This window comes from Neolamprologus multifasciatus, chromosome 20 (genome assembly GCF_963576455.1).
Source record: "Neolamprologus multifasciatus chromosome 20, fNeoMul1.2, whole genome shotgun sequence".
Lineage (NCBI taxonomy): Eukaryota > Metazoa > Chordata > Actinopteri > Cichliformes > Cichlidae > Neolamprologus > Neolamprologus multifasciatus.
In genome coordinates this window covers 20,556,824-20,573,651 of record NC_140458.1, presented here as the reverse complement: position 1 = coordinate 20,573,651, position 16,828 = coordinate 20,556,824, and the positions used below count along the sequence as shown (strand labels likewise).

The window sequence follows — 16,828 nt, the reverse complement described above, 5'->3', positions numbered from 1 at the left end:
GTGTGTTAAGTGGATGCATTGTACAGGGAGATGGCCACAGGCAGGAAAGATTTCCTGTGTCGTTCAGTGGTGCTTTTCGGTACTCTCAGTCTCTCACTGAACGTGCTCCTGTGACTGACCAGCATGTCATGGAGTGGGTGGGAGGTGTTATCCAACATTGTCTTTATTTTGGACAACATCCGCCTCTCCGACACCACCTTGAGGGACTCCAGCTCCATCCCCACAACATTACTGGCCTTACGGATTAGTTTATTGAGTCTGTTGGCATCTGCTACCCTCAACCTGCTCCCCCAGCATGCAATAGCATAGAGGATCGCACTGGCCACAACAGACTCGTAGAAAATCCTGAGCATTTTCTGGCAGATGTTGAAGGACCTCAGTCGCCTCAAAAAATAGAGACGACTCTGGCCCTTCCTGTAAAGTGCTGTGGTGTTTTTAGCCCAGTCCAGTTTATTGTCAATGTGTACTCCAAGGTATTTATAGTCCTCCACAATGTCAACACTGACCTCCTGGATTGAAACAGAGGTCAAGTGTTTCCTGGTCTTCCTGAAGTCCACTATCAATTCCTTGGTCTTTGCCACGTTGAGCTGCAGATGATTCTGCTCACACCACGTGACAAAGGAGTCGACCACAGCCCGGTACTATGGTATATTTGCCCGGTATATATGTTGCATCCTTACACTACAATGTCATTAAAAATGTCTGTAACAAATACACACAGCAGCAAGAACAAACCAAGCTGCTGCAACAGACAATCAAAAAGCCAGATGAGAAAAATGTGAAATGTTTTTCCTGCCAATTTGAACTTCATTTTGTGTCTCTCTGTTGGCAAACTCAAGCAAAATTGCCTCAGCATCAATTCCAATATCAGGATAGTTGTTCATCATTCCAATTCCACTCAGTGCTTTTGTGAGTCATCATATTTCTGAGATATGTATTACAAATATCATAAAACAGCTGAGCATTGCTTGAATGCCAGATGTCACTAATGCCACTCTGCATTGTTCAAGCTCCATATATAATGTTAGCAGCATTAATGTTTGCAGACTCTGAATCTTCACTTCCCAGAACAGTTTGTGTCTCATCTTCTGTTTTCAAAAGCTTTAAATTTTTGTTATTTACTTATTTCTGTCCTGCTCCTTTGCTAGATAGGTGAGCGAAATCCAACAATGCTAAAGTGGTAATTCATCCCAGAAACATTGACTGTGTAATGATACAGTGAAATAGTCTTTGTGTGTGTTCCTGAACACAAACTGGTTCATAAACTATAAAATGGCTTTATAAGTGTATTCTTCACCCCTCCATTTGGCATCTGTCTGTTTTTCTTTTTTTTTCTATCAACATCTTCAATTTATGTTATGTCGTTTAGTGTCTCATGTAAAGTGAGAAAATGCAAGCACAGATTTGATATTGACTGGTTGTTAGATTACCAAAAGATATGGTGACAGCTTTGATTTCTACTGTGTTAAAAACAAAATTCAATCCCACTGACTGATTGGACTGTAAATAATTAGCCCTACTTGTGCTAATGGATTGGACCTGCCTTGTGGCAGCCTCAGATCTGGTCTCCTACACTTCCCTTTCTCTTTTTATTATTAAACTTGATTAATTTAGACGGTGGATTTCAGAAGATGCTTTGTTAATTAAGAGTTTTATGACAAGCAGTCAGTGATGTCCAAATGTCCTGTTGGGAATATTTTTTTATTAGTTAGTTCTTACTAATTGTGTAATCACTTTACAGCCCACACTCTGTTCCTTTCTGCCTCTCTTTCTCTCAGACTCTTTAGTTGTTTTGGTACCCATTTGATTTGAAGTAGTGTTTTGGTGTGCAAGCTGCACTCCAGAGAAAAATAACATCTGTTTTTTGTTAATGATTCCTTCAGCCTAAATAACAAGAGCACTGCTAAAATAGATAATAATAATACATAGTACAAATATTATGACACATAGCATGATAATATAATGCCAAAATGCCAGAAAAAAGATGAGAAACAAATTCACTGACATAATCAGTCTGAAAAGGATTGCAAATCCTTTTTTTGGGATCATAATAAGAAATAGATGCACTCAAAAAAGTAAAATTTGGTGTTTATTGCATTTACATGACTCTAACATGTAATTTGAACACAATGAATTTATGTTTCTAAGGTGAACGTAATAAAATCATATAAGATCTACATGAAATTTACCAACTTAGCACCTCTTAAATTTATTCTTGTTGATATGACATGATAAAATCTAACAAGAGTGGTTAGCTGCCTTAAAGACTCGCGATATCACAAGATCACGTGAGATTTTAAACAACAGGAGGCAGGAAAGCACATGGTTTGCTTCGAGGTCATCTTGGAAAGGTAAGAGTGAATCTGTCTTCATCCATCAAGATGAAAATACTTTTTGAACAAAGATATCATTAGTTTGTTTATTCTTTTCAGTGATATTTATTCACATTTGGGTTTGTTTGTTGTTGTTGTTGTTTTTTTTTAAATCTGTCTGTTTATGCCATTTTCGCTAGCTAACACGTTAGTACAACAATATAGCACAATGTCAAGCTAGCACAAGTATAAAAGCCTAATATGAAAGACATAGCTACTTCAAATGTAGATATTGTTTATAACTTAACCTTTGCAAATAAGCTAGTTGGGCTCTACCACAGAAACTGTTGTGATAAATACAAATTTTATGTGTGGGTTGATTAAATGTGTAAGTTTGTAAGTTGCAATTGTTGCACAGTAGTTTACTTAACAATTAATGTATGTTTTTAGTACACTGAGGAGGAAAGACCAAGCATGAACTGATATTTTTTCTGTTTTTAAATTTTTTTTAAATAAAATATTTGTCTACTTAATAAACTTAGAGACTTGCAGTGCCCTTCTGTTAAGATAACACATGTTTAATTGTGAAATGGTATTTTAGGTAAGGTGATCATTTTTAATTTGAAATTTGTGGGACTGGTTTATCTAATCTGTTTCAGGACGCAGCTGCCATCCAACCCCATAAGTGACCGTTGACGAAAGGGATCATTGGCCATCATCAAGTTTGTGATTTGAATGTAGTTGGGCTAAAATCATTGAAAGGGTCTTAGTGATTGATTGAGTCCAGTCATTAATTACTTAGGGTTCACTTAAATTAAGATTAGCCTGTTGTTTATTTATTTAACCTTTGAGTGAAGAATGTGGCATTGTAAGGTGTGTAGTGGATCTCTATCTAGTAGATATGAGCTACTAAAACATTTTAGACTTCAGCACCGGCACATGCCACGTTACCCATGTCCACACATAAACTGCCCATGTACTTTTAAGACATTTAATGCTTTGTACATTCATTTAAGTAGAGTCCATGCTCAACAGAACACCCAGAGGTTGCAGCAATTATTAACATACAGTTGTCATTTGTGCACCTGTAGCTTCCAACAGAGAAGTCTTATTTTTTACACATTGGCACTCATCTGAAAAGTAGTGAAACCGTTACTTGTATGTTTGAAAGTTGTACTTTTCACACAAATATATATGGAACATTTCATTCTCACAAGAACAGGAAACACACCCCACATACATTCAAAGATTTCAAGCCCGGTGTAGTTAAAATCACACAAGTTTCACAAGGATCCTCTTATAATCCTGAGGAAGATTCAGGTAATCAAGTTAACTCTGCAGTTTCAGCAGACAGTGCATGTTCAAGTAGCAATTCAGATGTAGCTAAGAACTTGTCTGAAGTAATTGAGAAAAATTTTGCCGCAGTGTTGCTCAAGTTGGAGCATTTTGCACATGTGCCAGGCACAAAAATTGATGAGTTCTTAGAAGAACTGCACTACTTAAGTTCAGCAACACTGCCCCTCTCTATTGAAATTCTAGAAAGGGTGTTTCAGAAACACAGTGTCACAACTGAAAGGTCCATGTTAGAAGAGGTAGCCACTGCTATCTGCGCATCTAACCCGTTGCTCAAAGCGATCGAGAAGGGGGGACCCCTGAGCTCAACTTACATCCGCAACCAGTATTATAAAGAAAGCTTTAACATTGTTGAACCCATTGAGTACATTCTTGATGCCAAGGAAAAAAGGAGTTTTCAGTACGTGCCTGTACTTAAGTCTTTGCAGCAGCTCTTTGTCAGGAAAGGTGTTGTGGACAGGCTAGTTCAAAATCACAAGGCCCAGAATAGGGGGACTAGCGAACACCATACTTACAACTCTTCTCAGGATGGTTCATACTTCAAGCAAAACAGTTTTTTGTCAGGGGATGAGATGAGAATTTTATTGTGTTTATACATAGATGATTTTGAGATTTGCAATCCTTTGGGTACCTCTCGCAGGAAACATAAGCTTTGTGGCATCTACTGGACTGTGAGTAATTTGCCTATAGGCTCACATTCATCACTATCATCAATTTACTTGGCAGTCTTGTGTAAAACTGATGATGTGAAGAAATTTGGTTATTACCGTGTCATGCAACCTCTTCTTCAAGATGTGAAGACTCTGGAGCAAGAGGGAATTTTCATTCCATTACTAGGCAGATGTCTTAAAGGCACAATTCAGGTTGTTGTAGCAGATAATCTGGGGGCTCACAGTATCGCTGGTTTTACTGAGAGCTTTTCTAGTGGGTACATTTGCCGATTTTGCACAGGAACCAGAACAGAAATCCAAACAAAAGAGGTAAAATCAGGTGCATTTACACTCAGGACTAAAGAACTCCATGACTCTCATGTAAAATTAGCTCATGAGACTGGTACGAGCTGTTTTGGAGTGAAAAAGCCTTGTGTTATCAGTGAAAATATTGCCCACTTCAATGTTTACACAGGTTATCCTCCAGATATTATGCATGATCTTTTTGAGGGCATAGTGCCGGTGGAGCTTGGACACTGTTTGGCATAGCTGATATCCAATAAATATTTTAATCTTGAAACCCTCAACAAATCCATCCTGCATTTTCCGTACAAATGGGCTGACAAGACAAATAGGCCACATGTGATCCCACACACATTTTCAACTAAGCCGACAATAGGTGGGAATGCCCATGAAAACTGGGCTCTGTTAAGACTGCTCCCATTCATAATTGGGCATCTGGTTCCAGAGGGTGAAATGGCATGGCAAATACTGATGGACTTGAAAGACATTGTCGAGCTTGTGGTTGCTCCAACACACACAGATGAGTCCATTGCTTATCTTCAGGCAAAAATTTCAGCTCACAGACAAAAGCAAGAACTCTTCCCTGGTGTGCATCTGCTCCCAAAACATCATTACTTAGAGCACTATCCTCATCTGATAAGAATGTTTGGGCCTCTTGTAGGATTCTGGACAATACGTTTTGAAGCCAAGCACAGTTATTTTAAGCAGGTTGTGCGCCACACCAATTGCTTTAAAAATGTGCCCCTTTCGCTAGCCACTAAGCATCAGCTCATGATTTCATATCACTTGACGTCATCTAGTATTGAAAAAAATCCTCTACAGGTCACAAATGTCTCAACAGTTCCTGTTGATGTTTTGAAAGAAGAAATGGCTCAGACTATTGCACAGAAATTCCCTGGTACATCTGAAGTCCACCTTGCAAAGTGTGTGTCAAGCAAAGGTGTAACTTTTAGAAATGGGATGATAGTTGCTCATGGGTCTACAGGTGGACTGCCTGATTTTGGAGAGATTGTTCAGATTTGTATTGTTCAGGAGAACTTGTGTTTCATAGTGAGAAGGCTTTCTGGCTGGTACAGGGAACATTTCAGAGCCTTTGAGCTGACTGCATGTCCAAGCAGAGAGACTGTGTTGATTGAACTTGGTGAACTTGCCGATGAATACCCTTTGGCAGACTACTTTGTTGGGCCTCTAAGACTGGTGACATTAAAAAGACACATAGATGTAATATAAGGTTTGTTATCCTTTGCATTTATAATAATGTATATATCAGTTTAGTCACTATTAGTTTGTCATAATATCTTCTCTTTCTCTCTGTCTTTGTGTGTGTCTCTCTCTCTCTCACACACACATAACATAGTTATTAAATCATCGGCCAATATTCGGTGTAGGCCATAGCTGTATAATCTGTATAAGCTCTATAATCTAAATATTTTTATTGCTATAGTACAATTAATGTTGTTATGCATTTAATTTTCAATATATTATCTTACAGAACTAGAAATAAATGGTAAAGCAAATTATTATTAAGATGCCAAGTTACAATTATTTATTTTAATTTCTGAAGAGAATGTTATGCTTTATTAATTTTACTCCTGAGAGAATTCCAGTTTAAATTTGATTATAAAAATGTGAATAATTCATTTTGAAATTCTTCATCCCTGTTCAACATGGTAAACTGTTGAACTCACTCAAAAGGAAAGAGTCCAAATTACAGGAATTAACTCATTTTTATGACAGGCAGTCTAATAAATCTAAAATGCATTGAAAATTAATGTGGCATTATTTTATTTACATCAGTTGTAATGGACATAGCCTGCCACACCTTTATCGAATCGTTTTCTTGAAATCAGATTTACCCTTGTTGAAACGGTTAATGTTGTCTTAATTTCCTCTTTTAGGCTGTTGTGAAATGGCTGCAATGGTGAAACTCAATCATTTTCTCTGAAAATGATTCCCGGAGATTGATCCTTCCAAATGGGATGCCAGAGTCCGTCAGTGAGCTAGTTCAGCAGATAAAGGGACAGTGTGGAGTTAATGGGGACTTCAGGCTTCAGTTCATGGATGCAGAATTTGGGAATGAATTCACCAACTTGGAGTCAATGTCGGACATCCAGGACAAAAGTACCATCAAGATCATCTTTAGCTCAGTTGCACCTGTCGAGCCTGGTGAGCCACTGCTCCCTCTTTACTCATCTGCTGCCACTTCCCGCACTCTAGATGACTCCTCATCCCTTTCATCTCCTGGGAACTCATTTGATACAGACATATTGTCTTCTCCTGAATCTACGTCCTCAAGAGCCACTGCATGGCCCGATGTCTTCCCCATTCCCCGGTTCTCTTATGATACTCAACTACAGCTGGACAGGGCCAATGCTACTTTCAAAGAAACTGGAGCTTTGTTGAATCCTGATCATAAAATTAAGTCTGCCATTCTTCAGTACAAGGTCTACCTCTCTGACAGGGAGTTTGATGAGGTCGCAGAAGCTCTTGTAACAACCCATCCATGTTTGAAAGAGCCTGGTTCAGTCACTGGATATGGCGGATGGAAAACAAGCTTGAAGTATAAACTTGCTAACTACCGAACTAAGCTTAGACGGCTTGGATGCCCTGAAGTTACTGTGAATTCCTTAAAACATAAACCTGATGGAAAATGTACTCCTGCATATGGCGTGAAGAAGCCAAAAAAAGCTGAAGTGAATTACTGCCCCACTTATCCAGCTGGTGAAACTGCAGAGACACTAGAAGAAATCAGAGTGGACCTCCTGTCAGAAGTTAAGAAAAAAAACAATGACCACAGGGTGGCTGCAATGATGGAGAAGACCTTTGCTCTCAGAAGGCAAGAGGTAGTACGTGAAGCACCGATGATTGCTGATTTCAAAATGAGGTGGCCAGCTCTCTTCCATGTGTGTGAGGTAATTGAATGGGTTTAAAACAACAGCAATATTTTGCTTCCATTGGATTATTATATAAAAGTAACTTGTGACCACATGGGATTTACTGAAGGTCAGCTAAAGCAGCCTGTGTTAGCACAGCTACAAATATGAATGCAGGAACCTAATATACAAGAAATTAATGGATTATGCATTCATATATATTGAACAGACTTGACTCACTTTTAAGTGGACTGAATAATGACAACACAATCCTCTGTTAATTATTTGTGGTTGTATTTTCCTTTGTTAAGTATCCTGGTTTTTTTTTTTAAAGGTGCTGTGTAAATCTCAGTTATAAATGTATTCTTATTATTAGTCAAACTGAGTTTTGTCTGTTGGATTATTATTCTGCCTTTTGCAGGTGAGTGCAGAATTCAAGAGGATTACAACAATCCATTTGCAGTCCAAGTTCTTCTCCCAGCTGGATAGTTATTCGGCAAACTTTATAAAGATATATGCCAAGAAGGGTGGAGTGCAAGGGAGAAAAATTAAGACCATCATGGCACCTGCAACCCAGGTATGACAAGATATATTTATACAAGCCCAATTGAAGAAAGTTTGATATTGTGTAAAGTGTAACTAAAACCAAAATGCAGTGATTTGCATTTCAAAACCATCTTTTACTTACAAATAAACATAGAAATCTGGTGAGTTAGAAACATTTGTAAATGTTTTTGTACTTGATTCTAATCTGCTGCTGAATCATTTTTATTCTCCTTAAACTGCAGCTGAACTAACCAGTTAAATTTGTAATTCACCTAAAATATCTGTTCAGTGACATTGATTTCACTTTGATATGGAGACAAGCTAATGTGATTTCCATGTTTCCTTTATCAGGCTGCGTGATGGTAACCTTTAGTGTTCAAGTGAGCCCAGTTTAAATTGTCAGACTCTAATGTGCTGATATCACCTTACAAATAAACAACAGCACTTTAAGCAAATAATTTACTGGAACTACAATGTTTATTTTACTGCTCTGTTTATTAAAACATCAGATTCAACATTTGCTGCACCATTCATCACTAGTCCCTAAACAGCATGGGTGTTTTTTACTGTTATATTTTAGTCTTCTTTATAGATTGTTAATCCCTATCTGATAACGTCCCTAGAGTACACTTATAGGAATTATTTCATGGAAGAAGAGTCATATGACCCGTGAAACGCTCCTTTAGATTGGTTAGGATATTGCTAACACCACCCTTTTTATGGAAACAAGCCAGGGAAATCCCAGGTTAAGTTAATGAGTTCATAACCAACTTCGTGTGAGTGCATATCCTGATCACCAGTGTTAATCCAGATAAGGGAAAGATACCCTGGGTATGTTGAACTCGCTTCATAGTATAGGCCTCTGTTGCTCGACTTTTGGGAGAAGAATGTCGTCTCATTCTTCTCTGATACACGATTCTAGCTGCTCTACAGAGGCTTATACTAGGAAATGGGTTCAACAGCAAGTTTGAGAGTAAATACAGCAGAAAAAGAAGGCAAACATAGGCTTAAACTACATATAAATTTGATATGAGGACAGCATGTACAGCATATATATATATATATATATATATACACATATATACACACACACATATATATATATATATACACATATACATATATATATATATATATATATATATATATATATACATATATATATAAATATATATTTATATATACACATATACACACATATACATATATATACATATATATATATATACATATACATACATATACATATAAATATATATTTATATATACACATATACACACATATACATATATATATACATATATATATATATATATATATATATATATATATATATACATACATATATATATATATATATATATATATACACACACACACGCATATACGTATGTGTGTATATATATATATATATATACATATATATATATATATACAGTGGGGCAAAAAAGTATTTAGTCAGCCACCGATTGTGCAAGTTCCCCCACTTAAAATGATGACAGAGGTCAGTAATTTGCACCAGAGGTACACTTCAACTGTGAGAGACAGAATGTGAAAAAAAAATCCATGAATTCACATGGTAGGATTTGTAAAGAATTTATTCGTAAATCAGGGTGGAAAATAAGTATTTGGTCACCTCAAACAAGGAAAATCCCTGGCTCTCACAGACCTGTAACGTCTTCTGTAAGAAGCTTTTCTGTCCCCCACTCGTTACCTGTATGAATGGCACCTGTTTGACCTCATCATCTGTATAAAAGACACCTGTCCACAGCCTCAACCAGTCAGACTCCAAACTCCGCCATGGCCAAGACCAAAGAGCTTTCGAAGGACACCAGGAAAAGAATTGTAGACCTGCACCAGACTGGGAAGAGTGAATCTACAATAGGCAAGCAGCTTGGTGTGAAAAAATCAACTGTGGGAGCAATCATCAGAAAATGGAAGACATACAAGACCACTGATAATCTCCCTCGATCTGGGGCTCCACGCAAGATCTCATCCCGTGGGGTCAAAATGATCATGAGAACGGTGAGCAAAGATCCCAGAACCACACGGGGGGACCTGGTGAATGACCTGCAGAGAGCTGGGACCAAAGTAACAAAGGTCACCATCAGTAACACACTACAACGGCAGGGAATCAAATCCCGCAGTGCCAGACGTGTTCCGCTGCTGAAGCCAGTGCATGTCCAGGCCCGTCTGAAGTTTGCCAGAGAGCACATGGATGATACAGCAGAGGATTGGGAGAATGTCATGTGGTCAGATGAAACCAAAGTAGAACTTTTTGGTATAAACTCAACTCGTCGTGTTTGGAGGAAGAAGAATACTGAGTTGCATCCCAAGAACACCATACCTACTGTGAAGCATGGGGGTGGAAACATCATGCTATGGGGCTGTTTTTCTGCCAAGGGGACAGGACGACTGATCCGTGTTAAGGACAGAATGAATGGGGCCAAGTATCGTGAGATTTTGAGCCAAAACCTCCTTCCATCAGTGAGAACTTTGAAGATGAAACGAGGCTGGGTCTTCCAACATGACAATGATCCAAAACACACCGCCCGGGCAACAAAGGAGTGGCTCCGTAAGAAGCATTTGAAAGTCCTGGAGTGGCCTAGCCAGTCTCCAGACCTCAACCCCATAGAAAATCTGTGGCGGGAGTTGAAAGTCCGTGTTGCTCGGCGACAGCCCCAAAACATCACTGCTCTTGAGAAGATCTGCATGGAGGAATGGGCCAAAATACCAGCTACTGTGTGTGCAAACCTGGTAAAGACCTATAGTAAACGTTTGACCTCTGTTATTGCCAACAAAGGTTATGTTACAAAGTATTGAGTTGTATTTTTGTTATTGACCAAATACTTATTTTCCACCCTGATTTACGAATAAATTCTTTACAAATCCTACCATGTGAATTCATGGATTTTTTTTTCACATTCTGTCTCTCACAGTTGAAGTGTACCTCTGGTGCAAATTACTGACCTCTGTCATCATTTTAAGTGGGGGAACTTGCACAATCGGTGGCTGACTAAATACTTTTTTGCCCCACTGTATATATGTATATGTGTATATATGTGTATATATATATGTATATATATGTATGTATGTATATGTATATGTGTGTGCGTGTGTGTATATATGTATGTATATATGTATGTGTGGAGAGTGAGATAGAGTATATTTGTGTAATTTATGTATTTTTCCTCTGTGTATTAAGACTGCTGCTGTTGAAGTCAGAAGAGAATGCATCCTCAAAGGTCTTTGCGTGTACCTGAATGAAGATCCAGAGAAGCTGGTGAAGGATTACCTGGTATGTTAATTTGCAGTTATCCTTATCTAAGGAGATGATCAAAGATAGGCTCAAACTACATATAAAAAGATACATGCAAGAAGTTTGTGGCTTTAAAAATTACCTTTTAAAAATAGGAAAAGTAAGGGCTTTATTTTTCTCACTAGATACTGCACGCACCATTCTTGAGTGTTTTATACAAACTTCATAAAATAATATCATCACAGAACTAATATCATATAATGATTCACCCATTCACACACACATTCATACAAATATTTCTATGTAGCATTCACACTTTGATGAATGTATCAGGAGCAACTGGGGGTTCAGTAACTTACCCATGGTTAGTTCTGGTATTCAGACTGGAGAACCCAAGGATTAATCCAGTACACAACTTGCTCTACCTCCTAAGCCACAGCCACCCCTAACTCAATATTTTAAAAGACAGGACTTTGTTGAGGTATTAAATTAGATTGTCTTGAGTCAGAAAAAATATCAGGCAGTCATTTTTGATTACATTTACATTATTATAACGTTTGAATGAATAAAGCTTTTAGGTATTTTACATGAATTATCTCTCTCTCTCTCTCTCTCTTTTAATTGTCACAGGACGTTGATAAAAGCATCGCCACTGCCATAGCAGAGACAGTCTTTGGAATCTGTGTCATTCGATCAGAGGGTGCGGAGCCTGGCGATGACCCTCAGGATGTTATGATTGTTCTAGAGGGGGTGGAAGTGATGGGTGAGTTGGGGAGTGTAGCTTTTGCAGTGGCAATGTTGCTTGGTCTGGTCTACTCACTAAACCTGAACTACCCTCCGGAACTCAGGTACACCTTTGAGGTTCTGCAGAAGATTCTTATGGAGTTGGATGCACACAAACTATCCAACAAAGTACAGGTTCTCAAAACTCTTCTTTCTCGTTGAGAAATGTTGCCAATACAACAGCTACACCGTGTATCTGGAACATGAACCAGAAAGAACTGCAGACAAATGATACAATGCATTTTTTATTCATTTTGAGATACACAAAATTGGTGATATTTGTTTTTTTGAAAGTGCATCTCTTTGACCTTCAATATCACTTGATTTTATTTCATTTCAGTTCATTGTGGTTAAAAAATGGTTTGAACAGGTTAAGTTTCCACCATCTCCACTACTTTTTTTTTCTGTGATATAACTTGCATTAGATGTATTCTTCACACGTTATGTGAAATTTGCTATAAATACAATAAATTCGAGAAAACAAAAAGATCTGTATGACAATTTTTTTTATTTAAGTTTTAGATATTGTAATAGTGCAATGCATGTTATCCAGACTCTACAATTTGTTAAATACTCCAAAAAAATTACTCTTTAGATGAACTTAAAATAATCATGGAAAGAATTTCCACATTATTAAATGGCTTTCTATTAGCATTAAACACTTGTGTTGGACTAACATAATTTGTATGAGTTGGTTCAACTCAATTAACTTAAGTTGGAACCAAATTTAGTAAATTAGTTGGAGAAAACCTACTGAATTGAGTTGGAACAAAACCCTTAAAGTTGGATCAACACTATTATCTTATATTGGATTCAAATGCAGTAAATACGTTGATTCATCAATCATTAATTAAGTTGGTCCAACTTGAGTACATTAAGTTGGAATTACAGAATTGCATAATGCTAAAATAAAGCAATTTAATCACGTGGAAATTCTTTCCGTGATTTTTTTATGTTCACTTAAAGAGTTATTTTTTGAGTGTGGGGCAAAAATGGCATCCAAGGAAGAGTTCCAAGGTGATGAGACAAAAATTTGAAGGGTTTGTGTGCCCTGAAGCTCAAGCACATTCGGGTTATGTAGCAGGACAATGATTTGAACCCCACCCACAAACACACAAACAAATAAACAAACAAATGAAGGTTTGGGAGTGGCCTCGTCCAGACTTAAATCAGACTGAGTTGCTTTGTGTGTATTAGATGCCATTCCTTCAAAACTGCTTTAACAAGTCCTACCATTAATTAATGCTTCAATCTTAAATATGGTCAGTATATCTCTATTAATGGGCTACGTACCACAGTTCTTTAAGTGGGCAGTAATTAAACTATTACTTAAAAAGCCATCACTTGTCTTAGCTCATTATAGGCCAGTATGAAACCTTCACTGTATCGCAAAAATTCTTGAACGAATAGATGTAAAACAGTTAACTGATCATCTGCAGGTGGACCAATTCTTTTTACATTGTATGTTCTTCCCTGAGGCAGTATCATTCAAAATATCATATGGGTATTATATGATACCCAGCTCAATCTGTCAATGTCACACACACCAGGGCTATCTTAAAGGTAAAGACCTGGATGACCTCTGTCCTACTTCTAAATTTAGATCAAACTGAGGTTGGTTTAAAAGTCTTAGAAACTGGTGTCTAACCAGATACTTACACCGGACAGCATTACTTTGGCCTCCGCTGAGAGGAATCTTTGAGTTGTTTGACCAGGATATGTCAACAAACATGTAGGACTGCTTCCTTGCATTAAACTCTAAAATGATGCTGAGTTTAAAATGATGCTGAAAAATGAGTTGATGGATTTAATACTTCTAGGCTCAACTATGGTAATTTATGATTATCTGGCTGTCCTAAAGTTGATAAGTGAGGGTACTGACAGGGACTAGAAAGAGAGCATATTTGTCTGATATTGGCATCCTTTAATTGGCTCCCTGTTAAATCCAGAATAGAATTTAAAACCCTTCTTCTCACATACAAGTTCTTGAATAATCAGGCTCCATCTTATCTGAAAGAACTCATAGTACCATATAAATATAGCACTTAACTGCTGGTTCCCAGTTCCTAGGATATTTAAAAGTTGACAGCTTTCAGGGCTCTTTTCTGTGGAAACAACTCCCAGTTTGGATGTGGGAGTCAAATTTGTATATACACACACACACCACTCTGCGTTTAAGCATTAGTTATTATTAAATGTGTGTTTTATCTTGTCGTCTTCTTATAAACATCAACCAGAGGACAGATGGCCGCCCTTCCCTTAGCTGGGTTCTGCTGGAGGTTTCTTCCTGTTAAAAAGGAGGTTTTTTTCCTTCCAATTGTAGCCAAATGTTTGCTCAAAGGGGGTTATTTTGTAACACACACACAAAAAGATTCTAGGTCTGACTAACTGTCTCAGCTGTGGGCAAAAAGATGACAATCAATAAAATTCTAAAAGGTAATTTATTAACACAATAATCAAAAGGTAAAAAGCTAAAACAGTCCAGTGTCCCATTTGTGGATTAAGTAAAAACACACAGTCCAAGGCCAGAGCCAGCTTTGCCACAACGCCAGTTGCACTCCACACGTTGACTTCAGCAGGGTTAGCGGTTGTCCCTCTGAGACCCACCACCCTGTCACTAGATAGCCAGTGGTCACTCTGTGGCCAGTGGCCCTGGCCTGCACAGAGAGACAAAATAACACCCTCACTATACAATTTACAGCGCACAACCCAGCCATCCCAAACATATCAGGTTTCATCACATTACATACCTGTACAGAGAGACAAAATAACATAGCAGTGTTTGTAGTGTGGGCTATAAGTAGACTAGCGTTTCACTGCAATCAATTACACCTGCCTCTAATTAGCCCAACCCCATTACAGCCAATGGCTCACCAGAAATGGGACACACACACACACACGACCACTCCCAACCCAGTGCAACTTCGCACAATAATATGGCGATGAACTAATACAGGCAATTTGATTGTTCAAGACTTCACTCTATTATTGCAAGTATCTTTAATGTACAATACAAATGACCTTGAGGTGACTGTTGTTGTGATTTTGTGCTATATAAATAAAACTGAACTGAATTGAATTGAATCTGTTTATGTTCAACCCCCACCCTCTAAATAGCATTCATAAAAAGAAATTCAGTTTGCCACTGTGCTATTGTCTTTAGGCGATATTGATGAAAAAATGACGTAAGATTCTGAACAGTAAACCTAAACACAATCTCCCCTGAATTGCCCTCTGCAACATTTTCAATTCAATTCAATTCAATTCAATTTTATTTATATAGCGCCAAATCACAACAAATGTCGCCTCAAGGCGCTTCATAGATACAGAGAAAAACCCAACAATCATATGACCCCCTATGAGCAAGCACTTTGGCGACAGTGGGAAGGAAAAACTCCCTTTTAACAGGAAGAAACCTCCGGCAGAACCAGGCTCAGGGAGGGGCGGCCATCTGCTGCGACCGGTTGGGGTGAGAGAAGGAAGACAGGATAAAAGACATGCTGTGGAAGAGAGACAGAGATTAATAACAGATACGATTCAATACAGAGAGGTCTGTTAACACATAGTGAGTGAGAAAGGTGACTGGAAAGGAAAAACTCAATGCATCATGGGAATCCCCTGGCAGCCTACATCTATTGCAGCATAACTAAGGGAGGATTCAGGGTCACCTGGTCCAGCCCTAACTATATGCTTTAGCAAAAAGGAAAGTTTTAAGCCTAATCTTAAAAGTAGAGATAGTGTCTGTCTCCCGAATCCAAACTGGAAGCTGGTTCCACAGAAGAGGGGCCTGAAAACTGAAGGCTCTCCCTCCCATTCTACTTTTAAATACTCTAGGAACAACAAGTAGGCCTGCAGAGCGAGAGCGGTGCTCTAATAGGGTGATATGGTACTACAAGGTCATTAAGATGGGGCCTGATTATTTAAGACCTTGTATGTGAGGAGCAGGATTTTGAATTCAATTCTGGATTTAACAGGAAGCCAATGAAGGGAAGCCAAAACAGGAGAAATATGCTCTCTCTTTCTAGTCCCTGTCAGTACTCTTGCTGCAGCATTTTGGATTAACTGAAGGCTTTTCAGGGAGTTTTTTGGACATCCTGATAATAATGAATTGCAGTAGTCCAGCCTGGAAGTAATAAATGCATGAACTAGTTTTTCAGCGTCACTCTGAGACAGGATATTTCTAATTTTAGAGATGTTGCGCAAATGGAAGAACGCAGTCTTACATATTTGTTTAATATGTGCGTTGAAGGACATATCCTGGTCAAAAATGACTCCAAGGTTCCTCACAGTGTTACTGGAGGCCAAGGTAATGCCATCCAGAGTAAGAATCTGGTTAGATACCATATTTCTAAGCTTTTCAGCGCCGAGTACAATGACCTCAGTTTTATCTGAGTTAAGAAGCAGAAAGTTAGTGGCCATCCAAGTCTTTATGTCTTTAAGACATTCCTGCAGTTTAACTAATTGGTGTGTGTTATCTGGCTTCATGGACAGATAGAGCTGGGTGTCATCTGCATAGCAGTGAAAATGTATGCTATGTCTTCTAATGATGCTGCCTAGGGGAAGCATGTATAATGTAAACAGAATTGGTCCTAGCACTGAACCCTGTGGAACTCCATAATTAACCTCAGTGTGTGAAGAGGACTCTCCATTTACATGCACAAATTGGAGTCTATTAGATAGATATGATACAAACCACTGCAGTGCAATACCTGTAATACCTACAGCATGTTCTAATCGCTCTAATAGGA

The 16,828-nt window shown here is 38.2% G+C and overlaps 1 protein-coding gene across 1 annotated transcript; it reads left to right on the top strand.

Annotated features, from left to right (window-relative positions):
• The first annotated feature begins 6,516 nt into the window (after window positions 1-6,516).
• Window positions 6,517-12,413, top strand: LOC146494867 (uncharacterized). Its single transcript, XM_085145554.1, has 4 exons — window positions 6,517-7,530; window positions 7,913-8,068; window positions 11,244-11,336; window positions 11,928-12,413. Exons 1-4 carry the CDS (start codon window positions 6,598-6,600, stop codon window positions 12,240-12,242), a joined length of 1,497 nt encoding a protein of 498 aa, XP_085001680.1. The 5' UTR covers window positions 6,517-6,597; the 3' UTR covers window positions 12,243-12,413.
• Window positions 12,414-16,828: the final 4,415 nt, after the last annotated feature.

What these genes read in the sequence shown, in the direction of transcription:
- LOC146494867 (XM_085145554.1), top strand. Translation starts at nt 6,598, where the DNA reads ATGCCAGAGTCCGTCAGTGAGCTAGTTCAGCAGATAAAGGGACAGTGT. An exon ending in CTCTCTTCCATGTGTGTGAG is followed by an intron (nt 7,531 to 7,912) that starts GTAATTGAATGG and finishes TGCCTTTTGCAG; the next exon opens with GTGAGTGCAGAATTCAAGAG. An exon ending in AGCTGGTGAAGGATTACCTG is followed by an intron (nt 11,337 to 11,927) that starts GTATGTTAATTT and finishes TAATTGTCACAG; the next exon opens with GACGTTGATAAAAGCATCGC.